Raw genomic sequence first — 17,306 nt, forward strand, 5'->3', positions numbered from 1 at the left:
AATAAAACTTTTAGAAAAGGACCAAGGATGTGCGCAAGGTCTCAGACCTCACTACCCTGGTCACCCTTCCCAAGCACTGAGTGTTATTCCCTCTCCTCTGGCAATCACAGAAGCTCCTAAAAAGTCCCTGCACTCCTCTAATTGCCTTTTAGGGTTAAAGTTTCTGTGGAACCACACAAAACCTTCCAGAGCAGCTCCCAAACCAGCTAATTCTTGAACACCACAGAGAAACTGAGTCAGATACTCTTATTCTATCCACCAAACCGAGTCACACAAATCTCATTTACATTTTACATTCCCCAGGGCATTGCACTTAGGCTGGCCCAAGTTTAAGGGTCATTTTCTGCTCCTGCCAGGGGAAATCACATCCAATCCCCAGAGGAAGGATGTGACGGGGTGAGTGTGGCAGGGCAGGGCCCGGGGGTCCCATCACAGCCTCACACTTAAACCAAAGCAGCTCCAGCTTGCCCCTCCTGGGATCTAAATAATAACAACATCCCTCAAAGCAGCATTTCCTCACTGATGAGCAGGCAGCGCTCATGCTCCCCTCAGCTGCCTCAAGGGAACCTTCCAAAAGCCTGAAATGCCTCCAGTTAGTTGTTTAAGGACTGAGCTTAGGAGCAGTGCATGTCCTAAGGGAAAATCAGGGTTTGTGCTCCTACATGAAGCTCAATTAAGCCTCGTCTGTGCTCTGTTACAGTCAGGGCGTGTTGGGCTTCAAGCCTGGCTCAGATCAGCTCCTTGCTGAGCACAAAGAGCTGGGAGGATGAAAGGCTCCTGTCCCACTGCTTCCCTGGGTCTGGGAAGGACTCAGCACATCCTAAATATTGAGTTATCCAGCAGCACCAGAGCGAAATAAATTGGATTGCTTCAGGTAAGAGGGTTTGATCCAGCTAAATAAAAATCATATTAATCATGTTAATTCCAGTGGGAGACTTCTGGCCCAGGAGCAGGGCAGGGGTGCAGAGCCCTGAGCCTCCTGCACGGCAGCTGAGAAAACCTAATTATCTTTGCTTCCCTTCTTGCTTAAGGTTAAGGTTAGACAATGAAAAATTCCAGCTCTGGGAGTGATGTGGGAGACCATTTGCATGATTTTAATTGCATCATTTCGAGCCAGGGCCTTTCCTGGGGTGGATGTGAGCGCTGCTCACTGAGGGTGATTTACTGACCCACCTCAGCCTACTGCCCTGGGGCACAGAAAACACAAAGAGGAGCTAAAAACACTTCTGTCCCTGAGTCCCTGTGCAGGAATCTTCCATCAGCTGCTGCTGCTGGGGAGTTTGCTAACTGGGAATGGTGCTGGCCCAGTCACAGGGCAGCATTCCTGTCACCTTGTTCTTCCAAGGTGTTTATCTAAGTTTACATCCTTGTAATGAACTTTCTCACACAGTTTTATATGAATAATTATTGTTTTACATTTTTTTCCGTAATTTGATGGGCTGTTGGTTTGAGAAGTGTCATTGGAGAGGTGGCACTGTCACCTTCCAATCCACTGGCACTTTTGGAAATCTATAAATGCTGGAGTCAGGAAATAAACTTCCCTCCTTTTTACCTTGGAGATTCCAGCGTGAGTGTTGTTTTATTTCATGTCCTACACAATCCCAAAGCTGTCCCTGCACCCAGGAGCCTTTCCAAAGCCCCTTTTCCAGGCTGCTGTGGCTGCCAAACCATAGAGCTGCTGTGGCCACCCCAAATCTGCTGCACGATGACCTCAGAAAGCACAGGACACGCTGAGATCAGGGATGCTGAGCCTGCTCCTGCCACAGCAGGAGCTCTGCAGGGATAGCAACAGGCCTGGTGAGGTGGAGAGGGCCCTGGAGAGGGAGGAGATGGCTCTAGAAGGTGGAGATGGCCCTGGTGAAGAGGAGATGGCCCTGCAGAGGGTGAAGATGGCCCTGCAGAGGGTGAAGATGGCCCTGCAGAGGGTGAAGATGGCCCTGCTCAGTTGGAGATGGCCTTGCTGAGGTGGAGAGGGTCCTGGTGAAGAGGAGATGGCCCTGCTCAGGTGGAGATGGCCTTGTAGGGATGGATATGGCTCTACTGAGATGGCTCGGGCCCTCCTGAGGAGGAGATGGCCCTGGCGAGGGTGGAGATGGCTCTCCTGAGGTGGATCGGGCCCTGCTGAGATGGATCCGGCCCTGTCAAGGAGGAGATGGCCCTGCCGAGGGTGAAGATGGCCCTGGCAAGGTGGATCTGGCCATGCTGAGATGGATCTGGCCCTGCTGAGGGTGGAGATGGTCCTGGTGAAGAGGAGATGGCCCTGCTCAGGTGGAGATGGCCCTGCAGGGATAGAAAAGACTGTGCAGGGATAGATATGGCCATGCTGAGGTTGTGATGGCCCTGCTGAGGTGGATCTGGCCCTGCAGGGATAGAAAAGGCTGCGCAGGGATAGATATGGCCATGCTGAGGTTGTGATGGCCCTGCTGAGGTGGATCTGGCCCTGCAGGGATGGATCTGGCCCTGCTGAGGGTGGATACAGCCCTGCCTAGGTGGATCTGGCCCTGCAGGAATGGATGTGGCCCTGCTGAGGTGGAAGGCCCATTGTCCAGACACACAGTCCCCAGCAGATGCAGGCTGCAGAGCCAGAAGGATGCTCTGTGCTGTTACTCAAATCCCACTTTTAGGCCACACAAACTGCACGTGGCTTTGAGCAAGCCACATTTCAAAGTGCTTTACTTGCCTAAAAATAACCTCCAGAAACAGGCCTACGCCTTTCTTAAATTTTTTTCTTACCCAAAGCCCCATCTGTGGAAGCAAAACACTCTTCAGATGGGCAAACAGAAGGCAGGATCATCTCCACCCATCCCCTTTCCTCCTCTGAAAAACTCCTCCATTGACACTGGCGAGGGCTATTTACAGACCACAAATGGGATGGGGCTGCTGTGGAACTGCCTTGAGCTGTTTTATTTTCCAGCATCAGCCTCATTACATGGTTATGGCAATGGGAAGATGCCAGCAGCTCACATCCCAGGCAGCAGACTCAGAACTTAATGTTATAACTTAGTTTATAAGTTTTTTGACCCATCACACAAAGCAAAAGCACATTGACAGTATTTATATCTGTATAGTATATGTTCTATATTGACAGTAGTTCTATCCAACCACTGCAAGCACATGTACCTTTGGTTAAAACAATACCTGCTTATTTAGGATACAATACCTGCTTGTAAGCCTTAAAACGCAATGCACAGAGCTCCATTATTAAGCTTCAACCTTCCTAATTTCTCACTAGATAAACTTTTCTGTAGCCTAGAGAGTTATTCTAGCCAAGCATTAATACACAGACCATTGTTCTATTTGTCCTTGCTTTTCTACAGTTTAAATAATTTTTCTGCTGACCTATCTCATGGCTGCTGCTTAGCTCTAATCACAGTTCTGCTGTCTCTGAGGCCTGCCTTTTGCAGCTTTCCCAAAACCCTCTGATTTTGTGGATTCCCACACTCCATGGGGCACCAGGGTGGAGAAACTGGAGTGGAAAAGCTGCTCTGAGCAGAGACATGAGGAGCTGGGACCAAACAAAGTGGAGATGAAGCAGAGGGGCAGGAAAACCAAGACTTACATTCAGCTTTGGCACAGATGAGGCAGGCAGTGGTGCAGTTGAAGAAATTCAGGATTCCTGCCACGGCCACGCTGATGTCGGTGTTGCTGGGGTGCAGGTTGAGGGTGGTGAACCTCTGGAGCTGCAGCTTCAGGAACTCCTCTGGAGCCACTTTGAAGTGAGGAACCTGAGGAAGGAAAATATAATTAAAGAGGAAGTAGAAATGAAAACAAGTAAATCTGCGATAAAGGGCCTGTGGTGTGAAGCACACAGCAGGCAGAAAGTGGAACATCCCATTAAAACTGCAGCAGCAGCACGGGAGTCAAGAGGGGAGGGTGGGACTCGTGCAGCAACAGAGGAAAATAATTATCACAGCAACAAAAACCACGGGAAGGAGCAGAGCAGGAAGAGTCTTGCTGAGCCACTCAGAGAAAGGCATCAGGGACTGTGATTACAGCACAGGAAACCTTCCCTGTGAGCTCAGCCTAATTAGCTGGGGCACTAATTGTGGCTGGGCCCTGCCTTTGCTGGGGGAGGATGCTGTGCAGAGACACAGGGATCACCCAGGGCCCTGAACCCAGCCCTGCCCTCTGCATGGAGGGGCCACCAGGTAATTCATTAGCAGACATGAATGTCACAGACAACTTTTATGAAAAATCCTTTCCTTAGGATTTTTCCTCCTGAGAAGCTGGGAGGCCTCAGGAACAAAATGTAAACATTGATTATCTGCTGCTGTGGAATGCAACAGGTGCATCTGGGATTGGTCTCATGTGGTTGTTTCTAATTAATGGCCAATCACAGTCAGGTGACTTGGACAGAGAGCCCGAGCCACAAACCTTTGTTATCATTCCTTTTCCATTCTTAGCCAGCCTTCTGATGAAATACTTTCTTCTATTCTTTTAGTATAGTTTTAATGTAATAAATAGCATAAAATAATAAATCATGCCTTCTGAAACATGGAGTCAGATCCTCGTCTCTCCCCTCATCCAAGAACCCCTGTGAACACCATCACAGAGGAAGGCAAGAATGCGATGACTCCGCGCTGGTGAGGCTGGGCAGGGGAGGAACAGCACAGCAGCCAGAAGCTTTGGGCATTTCTGACCAGACAGGGCTGGGTTTGTGATGGGTGTAGCAAAGCAGCAGCTGGAGCAGGATGTGCTCCAGGGGGAGTTCTGGGAGCTGGGAAGGCGCAGGGCTCAATCTGAGGGAGCTCTGCTGCACATCCTGCAGGCTGCAGCCACATTCCTCCTCACAGAGAAAAGCAAGGCACAATTCTTCACAAGAATATTCCTGGGTTTCACATTCTCTCAACCTCAGAGAAAGAAAAAAACAATTCTTATCTCATTTGCTGTGCCTGTGTTTGTGCCAAAGTAGAATCCAATATGGAAATTTACCCACAGTGATGGGGTTTTGTTTCCTTGGCCTATCAGGGCCACGTGTCTGTCAGAACCGTGGGCTGACAGTCATGAGATTCTGGGCAGTTGAGTTGAGTGCTTGGCAGATTCAGTTTAGATGTAATGTAATATAGTGTAATATTGTTGGGAAGGATGAAAGTTTGACAAGAAAGTCTCACAGATATGTGTGCTTGGCAGAAAGATTTTTGAATGTAGAAACTGAAGAAGGAATAGAAATAAAAGCAAGTTTTGATACAGAAGAAAAGAATTGCTGAGCCAGTCTCACTGGATAACCAGTGAGGCAAAGGGTGTGTTGGTTAGAAGGGTTTTTATGGCTTAGAGCAAAGGATAAACCCACCCCAAACGAGAAGATGTTTTTACCAAGCAGAAAGAGAGCACAGGCAAACAAGGCAGCAAAGTTGCAAACAGAAAAAAGGTCTCAGAATTTTCCACTGCAAGAAAACTGAAAAACAACTTCTAGCTTAAACTGTAAAGTACTGACTTTTAGTGACTGGAGAACAGTAATATGAATATGGTAATTACAGTAGTTATGATAGGCTAGAGGTAAAAGTTAAGGTATAGATTGGTTCTGCTGTATGAAGATGCTCACCAAAGAAAAGTATATAATGTATTATAACCAAAAGAAAAGTCTATAATGCATTGTAACCTAAACTCAGGGTCTCCGGGCCTGCCTGCAGCTGGAGCTGACAGCTGGAGGCACAGGGTCTGTCACCCACCACCCTGGACTGCTGTAATGTCTTGGATACAATAAACTGCATTTTGGGTACAATAAACTGCATTTTGGAGATCCCCTGGAGTCCCACATTCCTCATTTCGACTCTTACATAATATAGGATTGAATAATATAGTATAATAAAGTAATTAATTAGCCTTCTGATAAGATGGAGTCCTCCTCATCATTCCTCCCTGCAAATGCAAAGCAGACCATGGATGGAGCACTGGACAGACACACAGACCGTGCCCAGACTCTCCAGTCTCAGCCAGATTAAGAGAGGCAATCTTGTTTTCCTCCTGCCAGGTGAATTATTCTGGAAGAAGCAGAAGTCGGAGGAAGGGAAACATCTGCCACAGCTTTGTTAGCAGCGTGTCAGGTCCTCAGTGCGTCCTTCGGAAGCCATCAGCCCCTGGCTCCCTCCTGTCCCCTCCTGGGAGAGCCCATTAGCAGCTCCTCAAGGCTGCGTTAGTGACAGCAGGAGCTGCTGCTTAGCAGGGCGAAGTTAAGGAGTAATAAGCTGCTATCCGCCTTGATTCCAGCCCGCAGCCCTCAGCCAGGAGGGAAAGGTGGATTTCCATAACCAGAGAAGACAGGGCAGCTCCTGATCACTGCTGGGAGGGATCCAGACCAGCCTGGGGCTCAGAGGTGCAGAGACAGGGGAAGGAATCCACCACTGTTCAGTGTTCAGCCCCTGCCTTCATCCCAGGAACCCTCCTCTCCTTCCCAGGAGCTCTGCCCCAGTGCAATTCCTCTTTCTGGACAGGGAAAGAGGGATTCTTGTGTGGAAGGAATCCACAAAATACATCAGGGCTGAGCACAGCCCTTTTCAGCCCCCGCTCTCATCTCCAGGAACCCTCCTCTCCTTTCCAAGAGCTCTGTCCCACTGCAATTGCCCTTTATGGAATGGGGGAAGGGATTCTTGTGTGGGAGGAATCCACAAAACACATCAGGGCAGAGCACAGCCCTGGTCAGTCCCTGCCTTCATCCCCATGAACCCTTGTCCCCTTTCCAGGAGGTCTGTCCCAGTGCAATTCCCCTTTTGGGACAGGGGAAAGGAAAGGGATTCTTGTGTGGAAGGAATCCACAAAAGACATCAGCCCTGCCTTCATCCCAGAAACCCTCTTCTCCTTTCCAAGAGCTCTATCCCAGTGCAATTCCCCTTTCTGGACATTCTTTGGGCATGAGAGGGGTAACATAGGACAGGTTCATCCCCCAGACCATCAGTCCCTCCAGTGCTTGTCTGGGGACACTGCTCCCGGTCCCCGAGGGGTGGCTGCAGGCACAGGGGGCTCTGTGCCCCAGCTGATGCTCCTGGGACGTAAATCCCACAGAGTTCCTGCATGTTTACATCTCATGGAGAGCACCAAACACCTCAGGAGGGCACCAGAAAAAAAAAAAAAAAAAAAAAATCAGGAGCATCAGATCAGAGACTCAGAATGAATCTGAATTTCAGAGGTAAACCACTTGCAGAGTTGCCTTTCCTGGCATGGAGAACAAGTCCAGGGCATTTAGCGAGAGAAAACACTACAAAACAGCCCCAGGAGAGCCCGCCTGCTGCAGCCCCGTGCTTCAGGGCTGGAGGATCCCTCCCATCCATCCCTTCCTACCTCCAGGAACAACAACCAGCACTCATTTGTGAATGCAAATTATTTACAGTGCTCAGTGCCAGCCTCCTCTGTTGGAAGGCTGAGCTCCAGAGAGAGCCACTAAATGGCTGAGAGATGTTATCAGCCTTTAAAGGGATGAACTGTGAGAAGAAAACTCAATTTCTTCTCCAGAGTGCAGAGCCAGATCCGTGTAGGAAGGTTCAGGGCTTATAAAATATTAAATCCAGCACATAGCCTGGACAGAGATAAAAAAGGGGTTGAACTGGGTGGAAGAGCAGTAAACATAAAGCTCCCCAAGAACGTGCACAAAGTATAACAGGAGATTTGGGTTTGCATCCAGCAGGGTGAGCTTTGGGCTGTGCAGCCCTCAGTGGGGATGTGGGGATGAATGTGAGGAGCAAAAGGGGGTGCAGAGAGGAAAAGGGAGGCAGAAAGAGGCAGCAGAGGGGAAAGGGAGACATTTCAAAGGTCTGTGCAATTGGAGGAGGGTGATGCACCATGCTGACATCACAAATGAATTTCCCACTCACCTCTTTCTCCCCACAGATGTTGCTGATGATGGAGCTGGAGGCTGGGCTGGAGGAAGGTCCCAGGACTCCCACCACGCCTTTGGGGAGGATCTGGCACACTGTGGGCAGCAAGAGAGGGAACAGAGGTCAGAATTCACCCAAATTCCAGCAGACAGCCATGCTCAGTAAGAACACAGCCTCACCTCCTTCACACAGCACTCTCTGTGCCATTTCCATCCCCGAAATCCGTTTATTCCCCCTGAAGCACTGTCACACGGCCTGTAACACTGTCCATCTTCCCCCAGTTTTAAAACCCCACCTAAACTCTCCCCAAAACCCCAGAATCTTCATCTCTGGCCCCTTTTTGTCCCCAGGTCAGGAACATGAACTAAACTTTATGGAAAGATGCTAAACACAGCAGTGCCCTGGCTTTAAAGCATCAAACAGGCTCGTAGCAATTTCTCCCCTCATCTTTGCAGAGTTCAGTGGTAAAAACAAGGATTTCATTGCTGGTTTTCATTTGTTTGGTGTTGTTTTCTTGCTGGCAGTAGTGAAATCTTCTGGCTCCCCGCCACCAAGGTTAGCAGAGCCATAAAAAACACCTGAAAAAACTGAAGTTAAATCTCTTCCTGGGTTAAACTGCAAGGGGTTTTTGGGTCCTTTTAATTCACAGCACAAATCCAGCTGAATTTCCACCTCCCTGCTGCCATCCCCATCCCCTGCATCACTCAGAACCTTTTCTTCAGAGCAGGAAAAACCTCCTGAGCAGGAGGGGAGAGCCCCTCATGCCTCAATCCCTGAGCTCCAAAAGCCTCCTGAGAGCTGACCTGCCTCATCATCCTCAAACACTCAGCTTTTCCCCAGACAAAACCACATTTGCTCAACTGGAATCTTTCTGAGCACAAATGAGGCACCAAAAGGGAGAAAAGAGGCACCAAAAATCTTGAGAGTTACGGCCACAGCAAGCTCACAAGGTTTCTGTGTACAAAAACCAAAGCACTGCACCCCAAAGCTGAGATTTCAGCTGTCATCACTATCAAACCTGCCTCTTCCCCTGGCTTGCACCTCAGAACAACTCTTGTGAGGGTTGTGAAGAGTTATTTGAGCTAGAAAAATTCAAATCTGGACATGGTGAGGTTTTTTTTGGTAGTAAAGCAAATTCATCATCAAAACTGCTGAGATGCAGATTAGGGATGGGGTTTTAGTGACCTCAAGTCTTTAAATCAAGGCAGGAAGGGGAATAAAAGTTCACTGTGCTTGGGGTGAGCTAGAACAGCAAGTTTGGGGTTGAGTTTGGGGTTTGGGGAGTGAATTCAAGTTTTCCCAGGGAAGCTGTGGCTGCCCCTGCATCCCTGGAAGTGCCCAAGATTGTCCCTGCCCATGGCAGGAGCTGGAACAAGATGATCTGTCAGGTTTGCCAATCCAAACCATTCTGTGATCTCTGGCCTTACTCTCCTCCACAGCCTGGAAAATGAGGCCCAAATCTCATTTAATTTGTCACTTTGGGGAATTGGTTTTGCTTCTCTTTTGAAGGGAAAAAACTCCTTATCCTCCCCAGTCCCTGCTGATTGCTCCAACTTCTTACAGAAAGTGCTCATGAAATGCAAACATCTCCTCTTGGGTTTTCCTTCCTCCTCAGCTCCCTCTCCCTCCAACAACTCAATCTCCTATGGAGGGATATTTTTTTTCTGCAGCATCTTCAAAGGAATCCAAGGCTTGCTTTTCCTCCGTGCTTAAAAAATTTACAGGCACTTAAAGCTCTCCAGAAGATCCTTTTAAATGAGGAGCACCAGGCTGAAAGCAGCACTCATCAGTGCCTCTCAGCTCTGCCATTCAGCATCCACGAGGAAGGAGCTGCTCCAAGCTCTCCATTTCTCACAGGTCACCAGCACAAAATTCCTGAGGAAAATTTTGTTGCGGCGTGCAAGGGGGAAAGTTTGGGGAGTGATTTTCTCCTCGTGCCTCCCAGCAGGAACAAAAAGTGGGTTAAGTAGCCATAGCAACAGGGTTGCAACAACTGGAGGAAGAAAAAGACCTGGCTTATCACTACCAGGGGGAAACATCCACGAAAATGAAGGAAAATGAGTGGAAACAAAGTGGAGGTGCCTGAGGCGAAGGTTTTGAGCACGTTTGGAAAGATTCTCTTGTAATCCAAGCATATTTCCTGTTTTACCTGGTGCTGTCAGGGCTCTCAGGGAGAAAAGGCTCGACCTTGCTGCTGCCATGGGCATCCACACGAGCACTGGCAGCACGTGGAAATGTTGGTCCTGTATCCAAAATCCATCCAATATTCCCAGGGACTGTAACCATGGACAATTCCAGACCCCTGCCACTCCAATCCCTCCATACTCCAACACCACAGAAGCTGAGGGCTGTGCAGGGCCCTTTGGGATGCCGCAGGCTCCAGCAGCTCCGAGTTTCTGCCCCAATTTTGATGTTGTGTAGAATTCAGGGTCTCAAAAGTGCTGGAATTGAAGTGGCATCACTTTAAAAACCTCTTTACCATCCTGGATCAGGTGTGTGCTCAGGGCACAGGGCAGTGTCCAACCATTACCACGAATGAATTTTGGAATTAAACCCACATTTGGGCACTTGGGTTACAGCAGGACATTTTTTAAAGGAAGGCAGAACTGCAAACTTATTTTGAACATGAAAAATACAACAGATGAGGAGCTGTTGGTGATAAATGTATTCACAACCCCTCAGACATGGCCAGAGTGCCTTTCTCTTCCTGAGATCTGGATCAGGTGTGTGCTCAGGGCACAGGGACCCTCCTTTTGTACAGCAGGGCAGTGCCCAACCATTTCCATGAGTGAATTTGGGAATTAAATCAACATCTGGGCACTTGGCACATAGCAAGAGATTTTCTAAAGGAAGGCAGAGCTGCAAACTTATTTTTGAACATGAAAAAGCACAACAAACGAGGAGCTCTTGGTGATAAATGTATTCACATCCCCTCAGACATGGCCAGAGTGCCTTTCTCTTCCTGAGATCCCAGGAAAACATTTCCATGAATCCTGCTCTGTTCAAAGCAGGACTGGAAGGTCCCTCCAGAGAGAGGAGCCACCCCTGGGGCAGAATCATCTCATTGAGAGCACACAGATACCTGAGCAGGGTTTCAAACAGAACACACAGAGGATTCCTGGTTATAATTCAAAATAAACCAGCAGGCAAAGTGTGGAAACACCTCAGGAGCTCCCTGACTGCAAAACAGAGCTGAGATCTCCAGAGACAGGGACTGGCCATGGGCTTCTCAGAGAGAAAACACCAAGGGCATAAAGAAAAGGGGTTCTGGGATGCTCCTGGAGCATCCCTTGTGCTTCCTGACAGGAACCTGACACCAGAGAGGGCTGGAGAGGCTGGGGAAGCGTCCAAGGCCAGCTTGGACAGGGCTTGGAGCAAACTGGGATAATGGAAAATGTCCCTGCTCATGGCAAAGGGTGGAAAAAAATGAACCTTAAGGTCCCTTCCAACCCCAACCATTCCTTCCCTGATAACCAGAACAGGCTGAAAATGAAACTGAACACAAAACTGAAGCATAAATAAATAATTTATGTCCCCAAATAGTGGGACAGGCAAAAAAAACCCCAAAAAACCCCAACATGTTGGAGTCAACAACACTGAAAGGACCCTTTGGAAGGGCACTCTGAGATATCCATTGTGTGGATAAATCAAAAATCTCCAATTCTCCAGCTGCTGCCTGACCTGCCCTGGATTTTCTATTCTTATTTTTGAGAATCTTGAAAACTTGCCTGAAGGTTAAGAGAGGAAAAGGGGAAAAGGGGAAAAGGACCCAAAATAACAGTAACAAAACTCTTTTACCTACTCAGCTCTGATTGAATTTGAATTTTGGGAGCAAATACAAGAGAAAAGGGACAAGTGCAGGTTTTGGAAAGAAAGGAATTTAGATGGAGAGCTGGATCCAGGCTGGAAGTGGCAGCAGCAGTTCCAGAACCCAGATCAAACTCCAGAGGAGTTTCCAGCCTCCCTGTGGGATTTGGGAAACCAGCAAAATGTGTTTATTTTGGGAGCCTGGTTACTTTAACTGGATTCACAACAAAGAGGAGCTTAAAAGGCTGAGGAGGCCAGAGGGGACAGGGTGACAAGCAGGGAAATGTGTCCTGCCCAGACATCAAAGGGAACAAGGTGGTTTCGATAAAGACATGATTAAACAAGTCACTTTGGAGCCGAACAAAAGGAGCTGGAACATCAAACACAAAGAGAGAACAGGTTTTCCTTGAAACAGCAAAAAACCAAAATAAATGAAGGCTCTGCTCACAACTTCTCATTGAAACCTCCTTAAAATGACACAGGAACAGCCAAAGTTTGTGTTCATTCATATCTAAAGCTGGAATAGCAAACCAGGCATGAATGTGATGGATTGGTTGGGATTTTTCCTGCTGGAGCAGCTCAGATTTGGGGGCTCTCTTACATGAAAACACCTGAGTCAGTCAGAAGGGAAAATGGGACAAAAATGGTGCCAGGAAAAAAAATTATAAAAATAAAATATAATATATAAAAAATAGATAAAAATTAAAATAAAAGTAAAGTAAAAATAAAATAAAAAATAAAATTAAAATAAAATAAGAATAAAAATAAAATAAAAAAATAAAATATAAAATAAGATATAAAAAGATAAAATAAAATATAAAATATAAAATAGAATCAAATATAAAATTAAAGAATGAATAATCATAAAAATAAAATTAAAATTGAATAAAAAATAAAAAATTAAAAAATTAAAGATATAATGTAAATATATAAAATAAAATATAAAATTAAAAATTAAAAATAAAATATAAAATATAAAATATAAAATATAAAATATAAAATATAAAATATAAAATATAAAATATAAAATATAAAATATAAAATATAAAATATAAAATAAAATACAATTAAAAAAAATAACTCTTACTCCCCAAATAAAAACCCTTTCTCCCCAAAATTCTTCTTTTTTCCTGTATTTGGAGTATGTGGTGTAATCCCAGCACTCCCAGATCTGTCAGCTAAGCATGGAGCTGTGATATTTAACAGTGAATCAAGGAGTGTGAAATGTGAGAACAGTATTAAACAGCTGTAAACAGCTTTGCAGTCACAGGTTAAAACATCTCAACAGTTTTTATTAATATTGTGTGTCATAACAAAAACCAGCAACGTATTGAAGCATTTGAAAGCCATGAAAGCCTTGAAATTTAACTTTGGGGATCTGATTTTCCTCTGCCACCAGGATAAATCAAGAATAACATCAGTGACATTAATAGCAGAGCCATACAGAATCCAGATTATTTCTTTTTTAAGAAAAGCTTCCAGACAATTTTTTCCCCTCTGAAGAAAAGGCAAATAACACACTGCAAAATTCACTAAAATCAAGTCAATTTGCTGCAATTTCTACTCTAAAAACCCAAGTAAAGGAAACAAAGACAATCACCCCAAGGTGAAAACTGGAAATGGGAGATGCCTTTTCCTCACTTGCCCTTTTCCCAATTTCTCCCCACACAACACATTTGCTGAAAACAACAATTTCTCACATAATATTTCATTCTCAGCCAATTAAAGTCCCTCTGCTGGAGAAACCTTCCAGGAGAAGAATTCCTGAGCAGTGTCACAGGCTGAAAATTAATCAGAAATCCTTCTGATGATCCTTACAGCATCTCTGGGGTCACTGCAATCAGGTCTGTTCCCCAAAAACCAAACTAGAGGCCAGGAGTGCTGCTGCAAGCAGGATATTTACGAGGAAAGAACAAAAATTGGGGAAAAAATGCCACTTTTAGATGCCCGGAGAAGCTGCCATCCAAAAGTGGAAGTGTCTAAGGACAGCTTGGGGTGGAGCTGGATGAGCTTAAAGTCCCTCCCAACCCATTCCAGTTTGGGATTCTGGGATTCCATGGCAATTCCCATCCTTTCTGCAAGGTCTGGCCAGATAAACTGGATCTTAATTGGTCTGGCTAGATAAATTGGGTCTTAATTGGTCTGGCCAGATAAATCGGGTTTGCCTTAATGTTGTGCCAAGTTAGGGGACAAGAGGGGACAACAGAGATGGGGAAAACCAGGAAAATGTTTAAAAATGGTTCGGGCTGGGTGCAGGTGCCTGAGCTGGGCTCAGCCTGGGCTGCCTGACAGGCTCTATAAATAAACCCAGGTTCTTGCTGAGATCTCTTTATTAGCTGCACACTCCTATAAATAGAGCAAACGCTGGTGCAGGAAATGAGGGAGCGATGTGCTGATCCCACAGCCCCACAGAGCTGCTCTACCTGGAGATCCCTGAGCAGAAAAGCCACCAAAAGTCCAGGAAAAACCAGCCAGCCCCAAAGCACAACACCCTGCCACGCTTTTTGGGGATAACCTGGCAGATCACACAGTCATGGAAGGCGGAATCATTAGGAAATGAGTCTAAAATCCAGATTATTTAAAATTATTCCTCCAGCTTTCTTGAGCCAACTGGTAATAAAAAATTATAGCACTCCCTTGAACTCTAAAATGATTTTAAAAGGACGATTTCCTATTCCAAAGGGTTTTTCCACTTACAGGAAAAAAAAATGTCAGAGACCTTTAGGGTTCCTTTCAAACTGTGGGACTGTGACCATAAATTTATTTTTTATTCACCAGCCCAGAGCTGGCATATTGGACATCCAGAGGAACAACCCTAATAAAGAACAGCTTCATCCAGAGACTTGAAATCTGCTGCTCTTTGGAAATTAGCTCTTCTTCATCCTCAAGATTTCAAACATCACTTGAGGAACTTCACTTGGTGTAAATAAATCTGCTGCCAACCTCAAGCTCCAGGAAGAGCTGCTCTGTTTGCTGACACACAGGATTCCACAGGGTTTCAAAAACAACTTAATTGCACCCAACTTGCCCCAGAGTCTCTTGTTTGCTCAACATTAAGCTCTTGACAAAGGATCAGCATTACTCCTGTTTATTGACAGGCAGATTAAAGGAAATTATTTGTCCCAAGCCACTGAATGGTGGCAAAGCTTCCTGGGGGCAGGGATTCTCTCAGTCCACACCTGAGCTTGCACCAGCACATTTCATTCATCTCAAATGAAAACTGCTCTGTGCAAGGAGCAGAGATGGTTTTTTTCTCTCTGTTCCCCTTTGACTGCCACAAAATCACAAGTTCAGAGTGCCAGATGGCTCCTGGGAGGAGAGCTGGGCTCTCTGGTGATGCCTCAGGTTTTATATTTTATAGAGGTTTTTTCTATTTTTCAGGTTCTGTGCTGCTTTAGTGTGTGGGTCTGGGTTCACATCAGGGGATGCTGAGCTCTGTGCACAGAGCAGGGAGACAAAACAATTCCTGCTCCAGCTGGGCACCAAGGACAAATGATCCAAATCTCAGCCCAGGAGCACAAACACCGTGGGCTGCAGAGAGAAAAACAAGCAGGGTGGGACTGGAGGGGCTAAAGCTGGAATGGGACAATGAACTGCAAGGTGCAAATGGAGCAGAGCTGATCCCAGGGAGAGACCCCGGGAGCGCTCGTGCATTTTGGGGCCATTTTGGGTCATCTTGGGTTCATTTTGGGACCATTTTGGGTCCATTTTGGGTCCTCTTGGGTTCATTTTGGGTCCATGTTTGGTTCATTTCGGGACCATTTGGGCTCATTTTGGGTTCATTTTAGGACCATTCTGGTTCACCTTGGGTGCATTTTGGGACCATTTTGGGTTCATTTTGGGACCATTTTGGTTCACCATGGGTTCATTTTGGGATCATTTTGGGTCCATGTTTGGTTCATTTTGGGACCATTTTGGGTCCATGTTTGGTTCATTTCGGGACCATTTGGGTTCATTTTGGGACCATTTTGGGGTCATTTTGAGACCATTCTGGGTTCACCTTGGGTTCATTTTGTGACCATTTTGCGTTCACCTTGGGTTCATTTTGGGACCATCTTGGGGTTATTTTAGGTTCATTTTGGGACCATTTTGGGTTCATGTTTGGTTCATTTCGCGACCATTTGGGAAATGAACCAAGGTATTTGGGTTCATCTTGTGACCATTTTGGGTTCATTTTGGGACTATTTTGATTCATCTTGGGTGCATCCCTGGCTGGGCTCTTGTGCTGCCCAAGGAGCATCCATCGAGCCTATTAACAAATCCCTGCTTTATTCTTTAACTCCTCCAGCCTCTGCTCTACCCCAGCCTCCCCAAGGCACCCCAGGGCTGGTACTCACTGGTCTCAGCTGTCTCGTACTCGCTGTCCCTCAGCAGCTCGAAGATGTCCACCTCCACCCTGGCCTTGCCCGCCCGCTCGGGCGCGCGGTTGATGCGGTTCTTGGCCAGGGTGATGGAGAGCCTCTCCCCTCTGCTGCACTCCATGGGGTCATCCAGGATGGCAGCTGTGGGGGGAAAAAGGCGTAGGCACGGGTTAGGTTTGGGATCTGCACCCCCCTCCTCATCCCCATGATGCCTTAATGTTGAGCTTTCATGTTTTCCACATTCTACACTGCATTGGAATAGAGCTCTGAACTTCACATTAAGTGTTTGAAGTTCTTCTCACAGCTCAGTCCCACAGAACAATCCTTGTCCAGCCCCAGAACCAAGGACCCCACTGCAGCTCCAGCCCAAAAAGTGCAAACAACAGAGAACTGAGCAACAAACAACAGAAAACTGAACAACAGAGAGCAAACTGGGAGGCTGGGACTGCAGAACCTGGAGCTGGAATTGGACAATGAACCCAATACGGAAATGGAACAAAATTTATAAAAGTGTGAAAACTCGTGACCTGGAGTCCATCTTGGCTGTAGCCTTGGCCAGGGTCTTGTACAGCCCAAGGTGTATCTTTTAAAACCCTTTTAATAAATTTTTATTCCTTTAACTCTGCCCAGCCCCTGTTCCAGGTCTCCTCTCCAGCATCACCCACACTCCTGATCCCTGCAGGAGCTCTGTTTGTGCTCCTGTCACCACCAGAGCTGCCACATCCCCCTTCCCACACGTGGCCTTTCCCGCTGCTTCTCCCACTCCCCAGGCCCTGCCAGACAGGTGGGTGGTGAAATCTCTGCAGAGAAATCTCTGTTTTACCTGCTGGAATGCCACAGCACAGCCACCCACGCTGCCAGGCTCCCAGCACCCACTGCCACACGGGCTGGCTGCTCCCAGACAGGCTCATCCAGCTGCCCAACCCTAAAAAACCCAGATCCAGGAGCTGCCTCACATCCTAACGATGGCAGAATGTCCCCAAAAACCCCGGGATGGTTCCTTTGGGGTGCTGAGGAGCTGGGATATTTCAGGAAGCAGCACTGGGTGGGGAGGGACAAATATTTTTCAAACGGAAAATTCCCTGCATTCAGGGCAGAATTTGATGAGGAGCTGGCACCCCAGAGGGTTTATCCTGGCTAACAGGAGGTGCCCCCCAGAACGCAGATTTTCTATTTTATCTGGGGGAGAGCAGTGCTGCTGCTTGCTCTGTGCATTAAAAAAATACCAATTCTTGTCTTCTCTCCCCAGAAAAATCCCTCCACAGGGAGAGGTGCCCTTCAGCACTGCTCAGGTGCTGGGGAGAAGGAAAAAGGGAAGGAAAAGGAAAAG

The 17,306-nt window shown here is 46.9% G+C and overlaps 1 protein-coding gene across 2 annotated transcripts in view; it reads right to left on the minus strand.

Annotated features, from left to right (window-relative positions):
• The window catches only part of GRIK4 (glutamate ionotropic receptor kainate type subunit 4), a 135,379-nt gene that overhangs the window by 62,800 nt on the left and 55,273 nt on the right, over positions 1 to 17,306 (minus strand). Inside the window, exons 1-4 of one of the 2 annotated variants that reach the window (XM_058819186.1) lie at positions 16,800 to 16,887; positions 15,953 to 16,117; positions 7,806 to 7,903; positions 3,560 to 3,725 (exon numbers count right to left, since the gene is read on the minus strand). In XM_058819186.1, coding sequence (XP_058675169.1) covers positions 3,560 to 3,725; positions 7,806 to 7,903; positions 15,953 to 16,117; positions 16,800 to 16,887 — 517 coding nt within the window. Of the gene's footprint in view, positions 1 to 3,559; positions 3,726 to 7,805; positions 7,904 to 15,952; positions 16,118 to 16,799; positions 16,888 to 17,306 lie in introns of those variants that run through there. The other variant, XM_058819187.1, reaches the window with a different exon arrangement.

This window comes from Ammospiza caudacuta, chromosome 23, assembly GCF_027887145.1.
Source record: "Ammospiza caudacuta isolate bAmmCau1 chromosome 23, bAmmCau1.pri, whole genome shotgun sequence".
Classification (NCBI taxonomy): domain Eukaryota; kingdom Metazoa; phylum Chordata; class Aves; order Passeriformes; family Passerellidae; genus Ammospiza; species Ammospiza caudacuta.